Source organism: Argiope bruennichi, chromosome 3 (assembly GCF_947563725.1).
Source record: "Argiope bruennichi chromosome 3, qqArgBrue1.1, whole genome shotgun sequence".
NCBI lineage: Eukaryota > Metazoa > Arthropoda > Arachnida > Araneae > Araneidae > Argiope > Argiope bruennichi.
In genome coordinates this window covers 136,052,850-136,071,198 of record NC_079153.1, presented here as the reverse complement: position 1 = coordinate 136,071,198, position 18,349 = coordinate 136,052,850, and the positions used below count along the sequence as shown (strand labels likewise).

The 18,349-nt window shown below is 34.9% G+C and overlaps 1 protein-coding gene across 1 annotated transcript in view; it reads left to right on the top strand.

Moving 5' to 3' along the window:
- Window positions 1-18,349, top strand: part of LOC129962480 (uncharacterized) — a 111,399-nt gene that overhangs the window by 70,492 nt on the left and 22,558 nt on the right. The window contains exon 2 of the mRNA XM_056076217.1: window positions 9,418-9,503. Coding sequence (XP_055932192.1) covers window positions 9,440-9,503 — 64 coding nt within the window. The 5' untranslated portion in view covers window positions 9,418-9,439. The remainder of the gene's footprint in view (window positions 1-9,417; window positions 9,504-18,349) is intronic.

Here is an 18,349-nt window from a genome sequence, read left to right as displayed (position 1 = left end):
CTTGACCGAAATTTTACCACAACAGGGAGAGATTCGAACTCGCTCCCACCTCCCCACCTGAACAGAAAAGATCCAGAAATTGTCTAGACTCGACAATCCAAGTACTCCTGCGTTTTTGAAATTCAACTTTTGCAAGCGCAATCTTCTTCTTGAGAAAGTAGTACCCTATTACAAGAGCAAAAACACAAATTAAAATGGATTGCTTTAATGTCTACTTTCACCTGATTGTAAAATGTGTGTTCTCATTTTATGTTCGAAACAGTTTCAACAACTTTCTTCGTACGCGTTATAAATCTACTTTGAGTGTCATTCTACTTGTTATTTTTGAATGAATAAGTTTTTCTAATACAAACTATTATATCAATTCCAGTTTGTGAAACACCTACTATAAATGACACTTAATGAATGTATCGAATATTCATCTTTTACATTGTTGTATTCAAAGAATAGAAAATATTGTAATTATTGACATAATGACTCTCCACATTTAATCACTTCTTGATGTATCGTCAAAGAGATCATGCCTAAGCATCTTGAAACGAATGATGGGAACTATGGCTGAGTGACCACCTGAGTTTCGTGTTGTCCGAAGATCGGCTCGCTTTACCCGCCGCAGAATCAATCAATCAATCCTCCTAATCACCATACCGGAGTCAAAAGCGGAGGAACATAACTGTGAAAAGCCCATTCTCGGAATTATGTCTGTCTGTCCGTGAGTCCGACAGCTTGTAAACGCAATGAGTTTGAAGGATGAAATTTTGCATATTTTCTTTACTCCAAAATTGCAGACGTCTGTGCGAAATCATTGTGGATAACAACAGGGATGATAACATGATAACAACATCCCTGTTGTTATCTTGTTGCGAACATGATAACAACAGGGATAAAATCTGACAGATTATTTTATCGCTAGTGATGCATCCAGTTTTGAATTGGCTGCTTGTCAGTCTGCATAGTTCAAGGGCGTTGGCATACAGCAAATTTTGGAGCCATGCAGCGTCAATATGCGCTACAGACTTTCTGTGTGGATTTTCACAAATGCTACTGCCAGTGGAGGAATTTCATTCCCGAATTAACTACGTAGTCGTATTTGTCATAGTTCATTTGAATGCTCGATGAGAAAAAGAAAAGAAAAAAAAATTCTTATTGGTTCGAAATTGTAAATTCAAACCCCAGAATTAAAATCTGAACAACCTTCCGCTAAATACTCAGAATAACTAGTTGTTCTTTTGTAATTATACAAAAATTATAGTGCGTGCAATGCTGGAAATTTACATTGTGCTGGTGGCAATGCAATCATTTTAAGAGCTTGATTTATTAAGTAACTGCTTGCAAAGGCCACTTTCCATAAAGTTCTAATTCTAAAACAAGGAATTATCTAAATTATATCTAATTTTGGACTGAATCGACGGAAAATAATCCAAATTCATAGCTCTGCTAACGGCAGAAAGTGGACTGGAACTGATAGATTTATAACATATTACTCATTTAAGAGGAACTGAAATTTTAAAGAAAAGATTTGTCATTCTAAATCCTGGTCAAAAATTGAGCTGATTTTTGAATAGCTATGCAAATGGCGCCCCTAATAATTTTTTAATAATTTCTTTAACATTCTTTAACACAATTCCCACCCTTCTTTCATCCTTTAAAATATAATGGATAATTTACAGGCACATTGTTTTAAAACGCAAACGATTTGCATTCCGTTCTCCTAAAAATGAACCTGTTCCAGGTTTATTTTTAATTTATGTACTCATTTTTATATATGAGTTAAAAGTGGAAAGAAGAACAGTAGTTGAATGAACCATTGTCCTAATTTTATGAATAAAAATGCGAAACAAAATTTGTTGATTCGGACATAAAAAACTGAATAAGCCATTTGTGAAGCAAAGCGTCCTTATCTCATTAACAATAAAATGTTATTCAACATATAAAAAAAATGTAAATATTCAATAAGGTGATATCTCTTTGAATATCGATCTGTTAATATCCAATTGTACTTCTGATGCTTGCTTTGAACCAGAGTCTCCATTCGGATGTGCAAAATGAACATAATGCTATGCACGAATTGTAACAAAATCATTTTGCATGCCCGTATTGAAATCTCTCGTCCAGAATCAGAAAAATGAAAGAAAACTTTCCAAGAATCGCGAACCTTCGCAGAAATGCAAAACCACAGACGAAAAACAAGGAATGTGCAGAATGAAGTTGCGACTTGCTTTTCCATGCAGAAGATGACTTGCGTGATGTCAGCATGAAATGGAAATGGCATTTTCTGCATTCTGATGACCTGCTACAGCAGTTATTATCTCATTAATAATAAATTATTATAAATTCTTATCTGTTGAAAAATACTTATTGTTAATAGGACTCTTCGACCGTTCTCGAAAGAATTAGAATTCCCCAATCTTTTGAGTCTATAAAGTTTTAGGATCCCAATATGCGGCTGAAAATTTTTGGTCATACGGGAAGACTACTGGCATAATGTAAATGACCTCATCGAGGATAAAATAAAAACTATTAAAAAAAATCAGCAGATTATTTTTGTTATTTTGTTGACTTATTAATCTGCAGTAAAACAGTCATATGCCGTTTCACAAATAATTTCAATATAAAAAGGGTCTCATTTCCATTAGAAGATGCACAAATTCAGCACTTGAGGAAGCAATTCATTCCTTAATTATATAATGCTATGAAATGTTTGGCATATTTTTTTTCTATAAAAGAAAGTAAAGGACGTTTGAGACGCTTCAACGGTTCCAAGTATTTTTTTTTTTTTTCCTCTTTTAAATAAATAGTTATTTTAGTTCCAAATTTAAATATCAAAAATTCTATGCACGCGCTATTATATGCGAAAGGTTGTCAATTTCATAACTCAAACATAACTATGTCTAGTTGTATAGTTCCAATCTCAGAACTTTGTCTTTTCATATCAACTCCTTTCACATATTAAAAAAATTGTGCAAAATAAGTCTGATATAAAACACAGCCACTCGGATGTTCAGTTTAGAGCAGGCAAAATTTCTCGTTCTGAGATTTTACAACTACAAAAAAAAAAAAAAAAAAAAAAAAAAATCTGATTTACTTTTTGCTGGTCATTTATTCTTTATAGGATGCATATCGTGATTTTGCTTCAAATAAAAATAAATAATCATAAGACTTCAATACATTGTATCTTCCCCACCTTTTGCATTGTGTCTTTGTAGCTTACTTAAGCTTAGCATGAAACTTATTTAACCTAAAATTTAGGAAATAGTCACAAAAACTATTATCAGAGAACAACAAGAATCTTAATGCATGGGTTACTTGCGAATCGTAGCCTGAAAAATTATTTTAAAGAGTTCCATTTTTGAACACTGTTTGAATGAGGCCATTTTTTTCAATTTAGATGTATTGTGTTGTTCAATGATGCATAAATTCCAGGTTGCTTTTTTAAACTATTTATTACAACTCAAGCAAGATTATACACTCATGTCCAAAATTAAGGTCACAAACATAAAATCTGCGAAAAATGAAAAACTATTCACTGTGTTGCCACGAAACTTGGGACAGAGGTACACTACAATGGAAGAAAGAACATAGACACATAACAACATTGAAAAGATTTTAATTGGGAATTAAGAAACAGGGTACATCAAAAAGTGATACATTATGAATCAGAGATAAAGCGTTATTTCGGGGAAAGCCTGTCTAATATGGAGTGTGACTACCGTGCACTGCTATACAGGCTTCACAACGAGCTTTCATGCTGTTTATGAGGGTGTCAATAAATGCTTGGGGCAACAAAGCCCATTCTTCCAAAAGCGTGGCTTTTAACTCTTGGAAGGTATTAGGAGAGGGGTTACGCTGTGCAATGGCTCTTCCAAGACCATCCCAAACATTTTCAATAGGATTAGGATCCAGAGACCTCGAGGGCAGGTGCATCCGTCGAATACCCTCTTCCTCAAGAAAATGATCAACGATCTGGGCTCTGAGTGGACGCGCGTTATCGTCCATAAACATGAAGTCTGGGCCAAAAGCACCCCGGAACCATCTCACATAGGCTTCAAGGATCTCATCCCTATAGCAATGTGCATTGATAGTACCCGCATCGAAGACGTGCAGTGGTGTACGACGGCCCAACATTATGCCATCCCAGACAAGGATTCCTCTGCCACCAAATCTGTCGATTTCTTTTATGTAGGAGGGATGATAGCGAGCTCCTCTCTCTCTCTCCAGATGAAGATTCGACGAGTGTCACTCTGTGTGGTAAATTTCGACTCATCACTGAAAAGAACATGCCCCCATTCTTGTTGTGCCCAAGACTGATGTGTTCGGCACCACAACAACCGGGCTTTTCTGCTGGATGCAGTCAAAAGGAAGCACGCAACTGGTCTCATAAAGGACCTTCTCTGCTAGACGTCTGTATACCGTTTGTCTGGAAATTCTTATTCCAGACGCAGCAGCAAGGTCATAAGCAAGTTGAGGAGCCGTTGTCAGCCTATGCTGTCGTGCGCTTAATGCCAAATAGCGATCCTGTGCAGGCGTCGTTGCTCTGTGACGGCCTTGGCCGGCCTTCCTGGTTACAGTACCACTTGTTTGGAATTGATTCCACAGCCTGGATATCATTTTCGGTGCCTCTTGTAACCATCGAGCCACCTCCGCTTGAGACTGCCCAGCTTCAAGCCTGCCAATGGCTCTCCATCTCAAGGAATCGTCAAAACGATTATGAGAACTCATTCTCACTGGAAACAGGTTAATTTTTTTTGTTTTAATGCAATATTCACAAAATTGCAGGCAAAATGCCCAGATGCCTAAACGGTCTAATTTCAGTAGTTCCTCAAAAACTAATGCTAAACAGCATTTTTTCTCACAACAAAGGTTAATATCGTGTTACCAGTCCTTCACAATATATAATATATAATTTGTTTAAATTTTGCTGGTAGCCATTTAGAATTACTTTGAAAAACATTTTTGTGACCTTAATTTTGGACATGAGTGTATAATTTATCATAAAAGGTGCGAATTATGATATGCCTTCCATCCGTTCGTTTTCGCTACTTGCCACGCTAGCAACACCGTTGAACGCTGAAAACATGCTTCGCAGTGCGGTGTGTCGTCACCCATTCATGACTAAAATTTGGGAAGACTGAAGATGGCTTAGACAAGGCTGCAATTAAAAAAAAATTGTTAGGAATGGTAGAGGGTTGGGGGATCCGGTTAAATGGAGATCTTCTATGAGCAATGGCGTAGGAGCTCATTGCTTTGGTCATGAAGAAGTCGTCTGCCTCCGACGCTTGGAGAAACAACCCTAAGCCTATATTGATTTAAAAAGACACTCGGCAACGTCGTCTGTCTAAAGCCCTGTTCCAACTACCTGTCCGCCTGCAGACGAGGCACTCTTTCCCCCCTTGACCCTCTCTTCCGGGGTTCCGTTCCTTTTACCGACAATTTGTGGGAAGCTCCCAATCGTCCACAGGCGGGGATGGTCCTTCAATGGGTCGGTTGACAGATTTATCACCAGATCCGTAAAGGCAACGGGTCTTAAAAGGGGCTCGACTGCGTTATACGGAGGAGCAGAAATCTGTAATACAATGAAACTTGAAACAACCGAATGGACAGCGCGAGAAAGTGTCTTTCATTTAATCTAGTCATAACGTATTAAAAAATAATTGATATATTTGAGTGGAATTTAATTTTAAACATCATTAACGATATTCTGAGTTTAGTTACTGGAATGAGGCTTCAGGAATAGGTTCGATGTTTGCTCCTGATCTATTCTTCAATGGATTCGGTTCTCGATGATCTTTGTACTAAAAAGGAAGATGGCAGCCCGACTCATCTAAAGATTCTTTAAAATGAAAAGCTTATTTTCATAACGAAACGACTTTATAACTTGACTCGGTTGTTTATAATTTTAATAACCAGATTTTTCGTTTCTTTATTTTTTTTCCCCATGTATATTTACTTCTGTGCTTGCTTCCTACTGAATTATCGTTTCCAACTGAATTCTGAAATGACAGTGTCTTTGAATTTTTAATTTGCCATAGCTATGGGAATGCATATTCCCATTGAAATTCACAGGTCAATCCAAGTAATGAATTAGGAGGAAATGTTGTTTTTCAATAGAAAAAAAAATATATGTTTCTCATTATGTTAATAGGCAATAGATTTGACGAATGAAAGCACCTGTTCTACATTCAACTTTGATGATGTGTAATGATGGACATTAAAAAAAAAATTAATCGCAGTTTTTTTCCCCATTCTGAAAGTTTGGAGTCCAATGACCTGCTTCGCTGTCCGAGCGACCTTCAAAGGCCATTTCACGACTGCGCAGTCACCTGACCCATATTCGACCCCCAAAGCTCAGAGTTAATTTGGGAGAACTATAAAGAGTTAAATTTCAAAAGAGAAATAATTATCTCCATCGTAAAAAATTGCCCCAAAATAATTGCTTTGATTACAACTCTTTCGTAAAATATTTCGCATTTGAAAAAAAAAAAAAAAAAAAAACTTTAATTTCCAAAAAAGAGAATATAGATAATAGATAATAAAATATAGAAGAGAAGATAATACAGATTTTTATAAAACATTAAATTCTGGAATGTCATTTTTCTTTTGTCTCGCCTAAAATGCTGATTCCTAATTTCTTTCTCGGTAATACTAGGTTAATTGAAAGATATTTCTCAACCTACAAGTCAGCAATTGAGCTGCTTGTTAAGGCTGTAATTTTTGGAATGAGTCAAAATACGTCTGAATAAATACGTACAAAAATATAAATACAAAATATGCATGTTGACTTCGTCGGTAATTTTTCTATTTTATCAACCTCTAACCTTTAGTCCAAAATTTTTATCACATTTGATATTTTCTGAGATATTGCATAAAAACATTGACTGTAAACTTTTAATGCCGATTAGATATGAAAGTTAAATATCCATGTTGTAAGTGATTGATTAAATACTGATGAAATCTACTCTTTCTGAATCATATTTCGATTGAATTTAACTTTTGTTCATAGGATTTTTAAGAAATGTACGGAAAAATTAAAAATTCTCCATTACTGAGCAGCATATTTCCAGCTCCTTACTTCAAATTTTCTTGTGAAAAACCTTGTTGAACGATATAAGATTTTTCAAACTTCTTCTATTAAGTAAGTTATTTTCTTTTTCTCGGTAGGAAAGATGGACATTTTTTTTTCTTATTTAACTCTATTTTGAATTTAACAAAGAGAGAGAGAGAGAAATGGATTAAATAAAAAGAACTGAAAAAAAAAGATATAAATTTTCAACTGATCATTTATTTTACAACGGCCTGGAAAGAAACTAAGTGTCGATTAAATACTAAAACATTATTCTAATATTTCTGATTAATTATATTTTACAAGTTTTATATTCTTTAAAATCCATAAAAAAAATCATACTGGGTGATTATAATTAAAGTGCCTTTACTGAGACCGTTCTGGTTCATGTATTTTGTTAAACTTGATATGCACATCATTTGAATAAAAAAATAAAAGAATTCTACAATTAAAAAAAAATCAAATTTCGACCATCCGGTGAAAATGTGGCGCACAAAGAACAAAATATACAATTTTACAAAGAACAAAATATACAATAAAAAAATTAAAATACAGTTTAACAAAAATATATTTAATCACATTATATGTTTAGCGTGCATTCCATTTGCGTCAATTATGTGTTCAAAGCGTGTACAACAATACCGCAGATGAATCTCTTTGAAGTGCACTATGGCGTGTTATTTTGGTTTCAATTAAGGCAGAGTTCGTATGATTTCTCCATGGATACAGTCTTTCAGAAATTCCCATAGAAATCCCACGAATTAAAATCTGGAGAAAGAAAAGGCCAACAGTCAGAAAATGTCTCGAATTTAACTGATCACTCCCAAAGTAGGCTCGAAGCAGCTCCTTCGGAATATGGGTTTTACACCATCTTGCATTAAGACAGTGTTCCATGAACACTCGAATTCTTTTAAGGTAGGAATGTCTTGCTCTCGTAAAAATTTGCAGTTATAGGCACCCGTGACTGTACCTTTAGGAATGTTCTTTTGAATGAAAAAGAGACCAAGAATGAAATCAGCATTAAAGCCACACCATATAAAAATGTAACCAGACTGCAGAAGCTGTTTATACTGCAGAAGCTATGGGATGGGATACTGCATATGGGATACTGCAACATTAGGACTTGCAGTATCCCATAGCTACAGTTCTGAGTATTCACTGAAGTAAAAAGTGCCTTATCTGATTACAAAATGCACGGAGGTCATGCACTATCAACGGCTATTCTGATCAGAAACTAGAAAACAAAATGAATGCATTGTTCTGGGTCTTGATATGTATTGTATAGACCTTATATTGATGCGCTTTAAAATGTATCGCAGAGCCTTCTGCACCACAGACCAAGGGAGAAACATATCAAGTGACCTCATTCAAGGACGAGTTGAAAATTATTGGGAATAGGACACTCTTTGAACCAAACCAGTAGCGGCTTTTTCCACACTTTCCTTTGAAATTAGTTTCCGTCATTTTTTTTTTTTTTGATAGCTCATCCAACTCTCCAGTCTTTTCATATTTAGTAATTATCTTTTTAATTCCACTCTTAGACACAGGCCCTTTTCGCAGCTTTCAAGTGTAGATATTCTTGTAATACAGTTCTGATAAAACAACTGGATTAGCAAAGCTCTAATTTCTGTCTTTCTCTAAGCCCATGATGAAGAAGAATTTTATGGCTCTGACTACTGACGTCTTTAAACGTTTCTAATTTGCACAACAACATATCCACATTGCAGACATGATCAAAATCTAAATTATTATAGTTTTTGTAGTTTTCTTATTCCGATTGCCTATATAATGCATAACCAAATTTCAATTGAATATGCTAGCCAGAGCGGACACTACATAGATCTAAATAGGGTCAATTAACTATAATCATCTGCTATTTTTAAGACATATCCGATTCTATAATTTAATAATATTTAGAATGTACTCAAAAGTCTTTTTTAGATGTTTTAAATTTGAATCTTTTATTTTTTGTACGAATCTCTCTCGAAAGGACCTCGCAATTAAATGTTTTGTCTGTTTATTATTTATTATTGATACCCAAAAAACTGCTTATACAAATAAGATTAATAAAAAGAAATCTGGTTTAGGAAGTTGGATATTGAAGAAATGTCCTGAAGACTTGCATTGTTTGAAGGCTCCTAGAGGGGCAGTCCTGCTTACCAGTCTCCAGTTCCAATTTTGATAGGAAGCTCTCATTTAACCTGTGCACCTTTCTAATAATGCATTCCACGTACGATGGGTTTTTTTTCTAACATATTTGTATTTACTACATTGGGAAATTTTTATTTTTTTTAGCTGTGAAGCACTAGTTATCACATGCATAATTTGCTAATTTTCGGTTTTCTCTTTCTGTGAAGGTCCAGATTTGGAGAATGGACGATGTTTTCGCAGCTGTGCCGAGCTAGACCAAGGGCACTTTGGGAAAAAATAGCAACACGACAAAGTAAGTACTTTATTCTTTGAAATTTTTCAGACTTGAATTTAATTATGTCTCATCGATAAAATATCCACTTCCCTATTAATCGCTCTCTTTGACGACTGTCTTATTCCCTGCGATGGAATCTCCGTTGCCCCGGCATCCATTTTACTGTGTAAACAAACTTGCAGACGCTAATGTTTTAAGGACGATGTGAAAAAGGCTATTGTTATTTTAACGACAGAGATGTTTCAGATAATGTTTATAATCCGAGGTATGTCTGGAATGAAGAATGATTTGTAGACGTCCCTTTCCCAGTGCAGGCAATGACCCGAGAGGCATAGCAGATAGATGCTATATTCACTTTTAGCTGTCTGGACATCGACCCTACTTGTTTGATTTTGCGTAAGCCTTTGTTTCCGATTGACGATGATAAAAATAATAATAAAAAAAAAGAACTTTGTTCTTCACCAAGTTAGATAAGTGGAAAATATTGGTGACTCAATGTTTTTCAGTCATTCATCCGAAAGTTTTAAAGTCGTTGAGTAGCAACCTCGTTAACTCATGCACATCGTCGGAATGAATGGCTTCCGTTCATATTCTAATCAGCAATATCAAAATACAGTTATTAGGCTCATACCCATGATGAAATGACAGACAGTTCCCAGCTTTTTTCTTTAGCTCCTCGTATATACATTTAGTAGAACATACGTATGTTGAAAGCGAATACATACAGATGTTAGCGGATTTCTGTAAAGCGTTTCGAATGAACATTGTAAGAGGGAAAATGAATTAAAGGCCTCCTAATTTTTTTTTTTTTTTTCTATGCACTCGTTCAAAATCTCACACGAAACTGACAAAATTTATTCAAACCGACAATTTATCATTTGAAAATCCCGGACAAAACTACTACATTTAAATTTATTTATTTGTATATTTGGTATTTTGATAAAAAAAAAAAAAGGAATGAAAATAATTTAATTTGAATTTCAAATTCGAAACTTTGTATGTCTATCTTTTCATCACCAGCCGTTGCATTCTGTGAGCAATTTATAGGAAAATATTTCGATAAAATTGTCTGTCTCTTAGTAATTCTAGTACTAGATTATTTAGTTTTTTTTTTTTTCACGTAATTATTTTTGTAGATACAACTTACAGAAAATATACCCGTCTAAAAGCATTATGTTAAAAAAAATTTAAGAAGATAAAAAGTTAAGAACTTTTGTAATAACTAAAAATTAATACTGGCAAAATTTTAGTCGCTAATGCCTTTATTTTTAATCAGCTTTGTTATTAACGAATAAGTTCTAAAAGTTTTAAAAGCAATAAAATTTCAATTCAAAAATACAGTGAAGCCACCTCAGTCATGAAATAGATCTTTGATTTGACTTTTGATTCTGCTCTCTGCTCCAATGCATCGAAGAGAAGTTTAGTTTCTGAAAGAAGACGCAGTAGACAAAACGTGCGCTCGAAGAATTTTTTCTTTTACCCATTCATAGGTAAACTTGAAGAGAGGGGGGAGGGGAGAAATAACGAATGTTTGTATGGAATGTTCACATCTTCCATGCAAACAGGTAGATGAGAAAAATATCACTTATTTTTCCCGAACAACTACTTGGAGCAAATGTATTATCCATTTCAGCAACTGCTGCCATAAAAAAACCAGGTAAAAAAACGCTTGACTCCCCCCCCCCACCTCCCCTCTTCATTTTAGCAAACATTTTTTTTTATTTCCATTTCATTGAGGTTTCAAAAGAACACGTATTTGAAAAGGTTTTCGCCAAGCAGACGAGATGAAGATCTTGCTCTGTGTATTATTTTTGTTTTTTTGTTTCTTTCTTCGTCTAGTGCTCTTCTGTAATAATTGAATTCTTAAATTCGGCTTTTTTTTCTTTTCTTAAAAAAAAAAAAAAAATAGAAATAAATTATCTTCTCCCTACCGAACGACTAGAAATCCAAGACATCTTTCAGTACTTAATTGTTCTTCGAAGCCAATTTTAGGCTTAATTATTCCGTTTCTGTGCTGGTCATTCAATGTGAAACTGCGCCAAAGGAAGCCGTTCTCGGAAGCCCTTTGGCGAACTGAGACCATTAGGGCAGGGGCACTTAGTCATGCCTACCGTATGCAAATAGAGAGCGCCAAAAAGCATCATTATCGGTTTAACTGCAGTAATGGTGGCTCTTAGCCAGGTTAATGACATATTATCTGCGCCTAATAACACTGGTTACGTCTGCCAGAGGAGTCACAAGTCAGAAGAGGGGACGCCCTGCTCCTACTGTTCGGCAAGGGATATATGGCTGCACATTCCGCAGCTTCTGTGGACGCACGCGCAGTGAGCCGCTCTTTTAATTCCAGAGGGACGAAGCATCAGACTAGTTAATGAATATGTGATTTCTACTTGCTCAAATGAAACAGTCAGGGACGTCATCTTGCGGTTTATCATTCGATAACTTTCAGAAAAATTAAAGATTTTGAGCATGATAAGTGTAAATCTCTCACCGTAGTTTGAAATTGTTTAGACAAAAATGATATAGGTCGGAAAAGAATGAAAAATGAAAAGTAGCCAATGACTTAATGATGGCATTCGGGACATAACATAATTTTTCTTATTTCTCTCATGATTTCGCTTTAACATGTAGCTCATGATCCGCTATACTTCGTAAGACCGATGCTTTGGACATGTATTCTCTCTTATCCTACATCGCTATGCTGCTGCAAGTGGCGGTTGCTTTTAAGCTTCTTAGCTGTTCACGAGTCGCCCTTCTCTTAATGAGATACTCACTGTTGATCTGAGATTAAGGCAGTAAATGACCACCGATATAAATGGGTACTAATCTATTATACAATGGCGCATTCTGTACTGTGGAATGAAGTTAATATATTTCAAAACTGATTTTTTGCCAAGTAACACTTTTTGAGTCCAGTCTATTTGTTAATTCCATACAGAAAATGAAGAAAAGGGATATTCTTTAAAGTAATATCAATTCACATAAACGTGTAGACTGTATTGTTACAGATGTAGCCTTCTTTCTGAATAATTTTCTTTGACTGTTTTTTTGTCGTGTGACTATTTTAAGCGAAATTTTGTGCAGTAGCTTCTGAGGGTAAAGACCTCTGAGCACCCTAGGGCAGAAGTCTGACTTCTAGCTCAAATGAAGATAGCACACACACACTTGCACAACCCCCTTTTTACAGGGGGACTCATTCACGCACCTCACAGAGAGAGCACAAGGAAGAGAACAACCATGCCCGAACCAGGAACGCCTAGCTCACGGGGAAGGTGCGCTACCCCTAGGCCAGGACGCCTTCCTTCAACTGGTTCATTTTCCCATTGAATATGTCTTTATTCATGCTCAGTGGGAGAAGCATCTGGACGCCATTACTAGGAGGTGCAAAATTGTAGAATAAATTAGCTAAATTTAATAATAATAATAACGTTTTTTACTTTAATTCATCAGAACTAAACTTTAAAAAAAATGAATATTTTTCCCGTTTTTTAATATTTTTAAATATACAATTGTCTTCATTAATTTTCAAATTAAAAACAGTAAGTTCAGCATGCAAACATCGTTTCTAACTTAAGAAAGTGAATCCTAAATGTTTGAAAATACATTTTTGATAAATAAAAGAAAACGCACATACATCTCCATAATGTAGTACTTGATACACTAGACTCAACGGGAAATCAAATATAATGTAAATAAGTTCAGAAGATCATATTTCTATTCACCAAACATTCTCATTAGTAGAACTGCCAATAAATTTCATTAATAATAAATGTTCCTATTATATATAAGCACGCAAACACACACACAAAATTAAAAAAAAGAGAGAGAGAGAGAAAAGGCGCGGTTAGACTTAGGAGCCAGTAAATGAATATTTTGAACCTTTTGAGGCTGGGATAAATGCATTCCTTAAAATATTTAAGTCAGAACAACCAAGAAAGAAGACTTGATTTTATTTATTTTTGGACCCATAATAGAACCGTTTGAATTCTTTGTTAGAGTTAAGCTCTATTTTAATAAATGATTTAATCTGAGAAATTAGTAGAACAAATAATTATTTAATTATTGCTAAATATTCAATATTGAATAATTACTCAAATAACTCCTGTCCAGTTATATAATCTTATTGAATTCCAAAACAGAAATAATATCATAAATATCATAAAATTCAAAATACGTCCGATAATTAAAGTTAAGTACCGAATTCCTAGTTTTAAAACTTTTAGATGCAGTACATTCATTCATGTTTTCATTTGATTCAAAAATATTGTTTTTGAATCAAATGTTCCCCATCCAAGCAATTTTAAAATTGAAATCGAAGTTATTATTTACGCTTTATTAAAAAGACCATCCACTTGCGATAAATCTCTTTATTTAAATTTAAATTTCTGGCATTAAACACTTATCTTTCTATTTGTAAAATACCTAAATATATGTATCGTAATATTAGAATTTTTAAAGATCATTTGTAAGAATGAATAATTTAATTTTTATCAGATGTTTATAAATTATTTAATTAATTTACTTACATTAAATGTAAGAAAACCCTGAATGAATAGCTACAGCAGCTAAATGAATAACTATAGGAAGAATTCTCATTTCCGCATGAAATGTATTGTTAAAAAGTATATCTTGCTTTCAAAGTTCTCCTAAATAATTTATTCTTCGAAGTAATGAAATCACATGAAAAATCTATTCTGCAAATAAAGTAACTTTATGCTTAAAGTTAGAGAGAAAGATAATAAATTATAAAAATCACTTATTATCTTTTCATTGCTTAAGATTAAAGTAAAATTAAAGTGATTTAAATAGTTATCAGAGATTCGATAATCTTTTTTCCACAAAAGAAAAAAAAACTACAACAAATAATTTAAAGTTTTGATAAAGCAAGCAAATAAGTCTGATTTAAATGGAAACAAGTGAAACTACTGTTGTACAAATCATTCCTAAAAATATTTTTAAAATTTTGTTTAAAATTGGGAAGAAATTTCATAGCCAAATACATTCATTGAAAAGATGAGTATTTGAATTTAAAATGATTGTTTTTAGAATATTAAGCTGGCATCGATATTCATTATCTTTATTTGAGATAGTATTTTCTAGTTTCACTAAACTATCAAACTCTCCGCTTCATTTTATAAACTGATTCAAGTGTTTCGTTTGCATAATCCAAAGTATCAACAATTTGGACCGACGTGTCAATGGACAAGAGACGCACTATCGCTGTTAGTAACTGCATCACAAACATTAAAGACAAATAGTTCTTTCATCTAAAAGGTATCATAATTATTTACCATAAAACGTTTTTAAAAATATGAGTCGTTTCGGAAGTTTATTTTTTAATGAAATTTTGCTCCGGAAATGCTTTGATATATTAATGGTTTAAACCACTAAAAAAGATTTAAATAAGAAATTCAAAGTTGTTTGTGTGAAAATTTTGATAAAAAAATATAAAATCAATGTACACTCTCGAAATAACCTTGCTGGTGTCCCTGTACCTCCTCCCCTAAAATATCACACAAAATGCACATTTCCATGCGTCAGTAATTACGTTTTAAAATAGGATTTTAAATACTTTCACACATTTTAGCTATATTTTGTCTCTAAAAACTTTATTGTTGCCTTTATAACTTCTGTATATCTTACTTCATTTTTATAACTAGTTTAATGAATCTGTTTGAATAATTAAAATGTATTAATAGTTGGCGGGTTATATTAGTTCAAAAATGTTTTATATACGGTTACTTCAATTCCCGGCAAATATTTTTTTTTTTTTTCCTTTCTTTTTTGGGAATGGGTCGAGTGGTTATGATAAGTGTGGCATTTCTATTTCGCAAGACGGTTTTAGTTTGTAAAGGTCTGCAACTTTTAAATCGCATTCCAAGAAGCATCCTGACCAAAACTGATCAGCCACAGACCGGGTTTCTGCAGTAAGGTGCACACAATTCAAATGAAAGCCCTTCGTGTCTCATCAATATATGTGACAATTATAGTTGTCCTCCCAAACTAGCCAACCGAGACTTAGCGAAGAATCCTTTCAAGAAAACTTTTACTTCATCCGAATCCTCTTGTTCTTCCATAGTTCACGTTTGCAGTCTACACAGCTGTAACTTTACACTTAAATGGCAATTATAACTCTCCACGGAGTCTTAACGTTCATTTAAACGACGCCTACGTTTACCCATCCTGCTGGATATGAATATTTTTATTATCTTCTCTTCCTGCTTGATACAGCGCTGCAAACATCGAACTTGTCCACAAATCAATATATCCCGATTAACTGCGAGTGACGTCGTCAGTCGGCTCTAATAAAAAATCTCCCGGGGGCGAACTGGATTCAGTGAAAGTAGTCCAAACCCAGCGAATCGAGACACCCGTTCCCAAGAACTTGATTTCATCATCTCTGCTGCTGTCTGCGAACTGGCCGATCAGTTCGGTGGGAGGTTTCCCGGCAGCAACAAAAACAAACTTGTCACTGCCAATGACGTCACGAACAATGGACCTTGAGAAACGGAACGTAGGCTCTAGGCTGCAGACACATCGGCCGGAGTCGTCTAGCGGCTTCCACTCGGTGGTGCGACTGACCGCTCCGAACAATGGGCTTTCCTCTGCTTCTCAAAAGATGGTTCGTGATCAAAAATAAAACTGCTGTAGCAAGGATGAGAAGGGCAAAACATAATTTTTCATGTCAACGATTGTTTAAACTGTCGCTTGTAACTCTGCATCGCAATTATAAGGATTAAGCTAAAAAGCAACTTAAACTAATTTTTAGAGTATTCTTCAAAGGCACCGAAGACTTGAATAACTATTTATTAAATTTAACATTTTGAGGGTATATTGAAATCCCCTCAATTTCGATTACAAGGTAACCAATAACATTTGGTGCAATTCAACAGAAATCTTCAAATGATCATTTGGCACGAACTATGAATGAAATTTAGGCGTACTTAAATTTAGTTATTAATTTTTTTTCCCCCTAAAATCCTCGTCCAGGAACTCGTTCCATTTTTTTTAAAGTCACATTTAGAAAAAAGTTCGACTTATAAATAAAATTTCGAGATTTAAAAGCGCGACTGATTTTATTGTGACAATGGAAGTTTATTATATTTTTTTGAGAAACTTTTCTAGTTTCAAGAGAACAAAACAATGAAAGTAAAACATCTTACGCGCATTTAAGGGATTCAAGAACTTTTGAGAATAACTCAATTACTAAAATTATGGTTGGTGATATTTTTCATCGCGAATGGCCTTAGAAAATTTCTGTATGATGATATAATAATTCTTTCAGTAACTGTCTTTACAGTCCCCCCCCCCTCAGAGAATAGGAAATTGTATCATTTATCATAATTTTTGAAAACTGTGTCTTTTATCTTAATCAAATAAATTGTGATGTTTAGCAATAGTTCTGGAGATATGCAGCAGATTCTCTTCCGACGAGCCGTTTCGAAACGGGATTTAACGTGCTCCTATTCAACATAGTATGTAGTATTTTTCTCCTCAACATGCGGTTGGCTTCTTTTTCACTTTTTGAAAACCGTGTCTTTTATCTTATTCTCGTGTATAGTAATTATTATGTTTCAGTACTTTTAGTGCAGCCAATACGGTTCTAATGATGATCATTTGACGTCCTGATAGTGACTGCAATGGGCTACATCCCCACGTATTTTCTGTTCTTGGTTCTAAGTTTCTAAGCACTTGCGTGCCAGCTTCTAGCAATTTTGTACCACCAATGATTAGCAAAAGGCCGAACTTATGCGAGGAGTTTCTTAGGACACCACCGCTTCGAATGGATTCAATCAGAGCAAGCGAATGAACTATTTTATTTCCTTCGAAAAATCTACGAAAGAGAAAGAATTGTTACGCACACGCACGCGGAGCACATGGCATGTCTGTTCCCTCATTCACAAACAACCATTATTCAAAACGATTAGGAAGATCTTCGCATTCAATCCATTGGATTTAAAATTAGCTGGCCACGCATCTTTTCCCGGTTGTAACAGTTTATCCCTAGCTACAATGAGATTTGCTGTGGAAGGGTTTAAGGCGGCTGGAATTTCTACCTTTTAATCCCCCGTATTTTTATAAACACGTATTTCTTAAAATACCAGCATTCGATGACCCAAAGACTGCGACTTAGTTTAGTTATATTGACGTCCCCTTTTTTTAAAGCAGCACTAAGGCTATTTTGGAATGGACCTCATTATTTTGATCCATGGTCTGATGACGTGGACGACCATCGAGTTGGCACCCTCTCTCCAAACTTCCACATCACATCAGCCGGAGAACGTTTGGCCTCGATGAATTTAACGTGCACCAGACCTGCTTACACGACGGTTCTTCGATAGAATCAGGGCTCGAACCTAAAACCTTCCTGTTCCGAAGCTCCGAAGCCGCGGCTGTACCACCAAACGCGACACCTCCCGAAAAAAAGCGGCAAAAAAAAAAAAAAAAAAAAATCGGAATAGCCAATTGCTACTGCGGCACAAGCAATATCTCCAAAAGATATTCGTCCACTATCGTACTTTTTCCCGCATGAAGCATTGAACCTGTTATCTATTCTTATCGTTGATTCTCCTTTCAAAACCGCCACCACCCTCAGGGAATCATTGGGGGAGAGGGAGCAAAAAGGGAGAAGCGTTGTTGCATGAATCACCGCAACTTCCGGGGAAATATCAAGTAAAGAAGCAGTTCCAGAAAAATGGAAATCGAAAAAACTAAAGCTTCTTCTAATTTATTATCTTCTGAGGAAGAAAAAACATTTTTTTTTTTTTTTTTTTTTGATACGCGGGAAGGAACATCCGTCCTCTTCAGCAGATGAAGAATCTCCAGTTGACAACAACAGCATGTGCGATACATAACAAATGCTC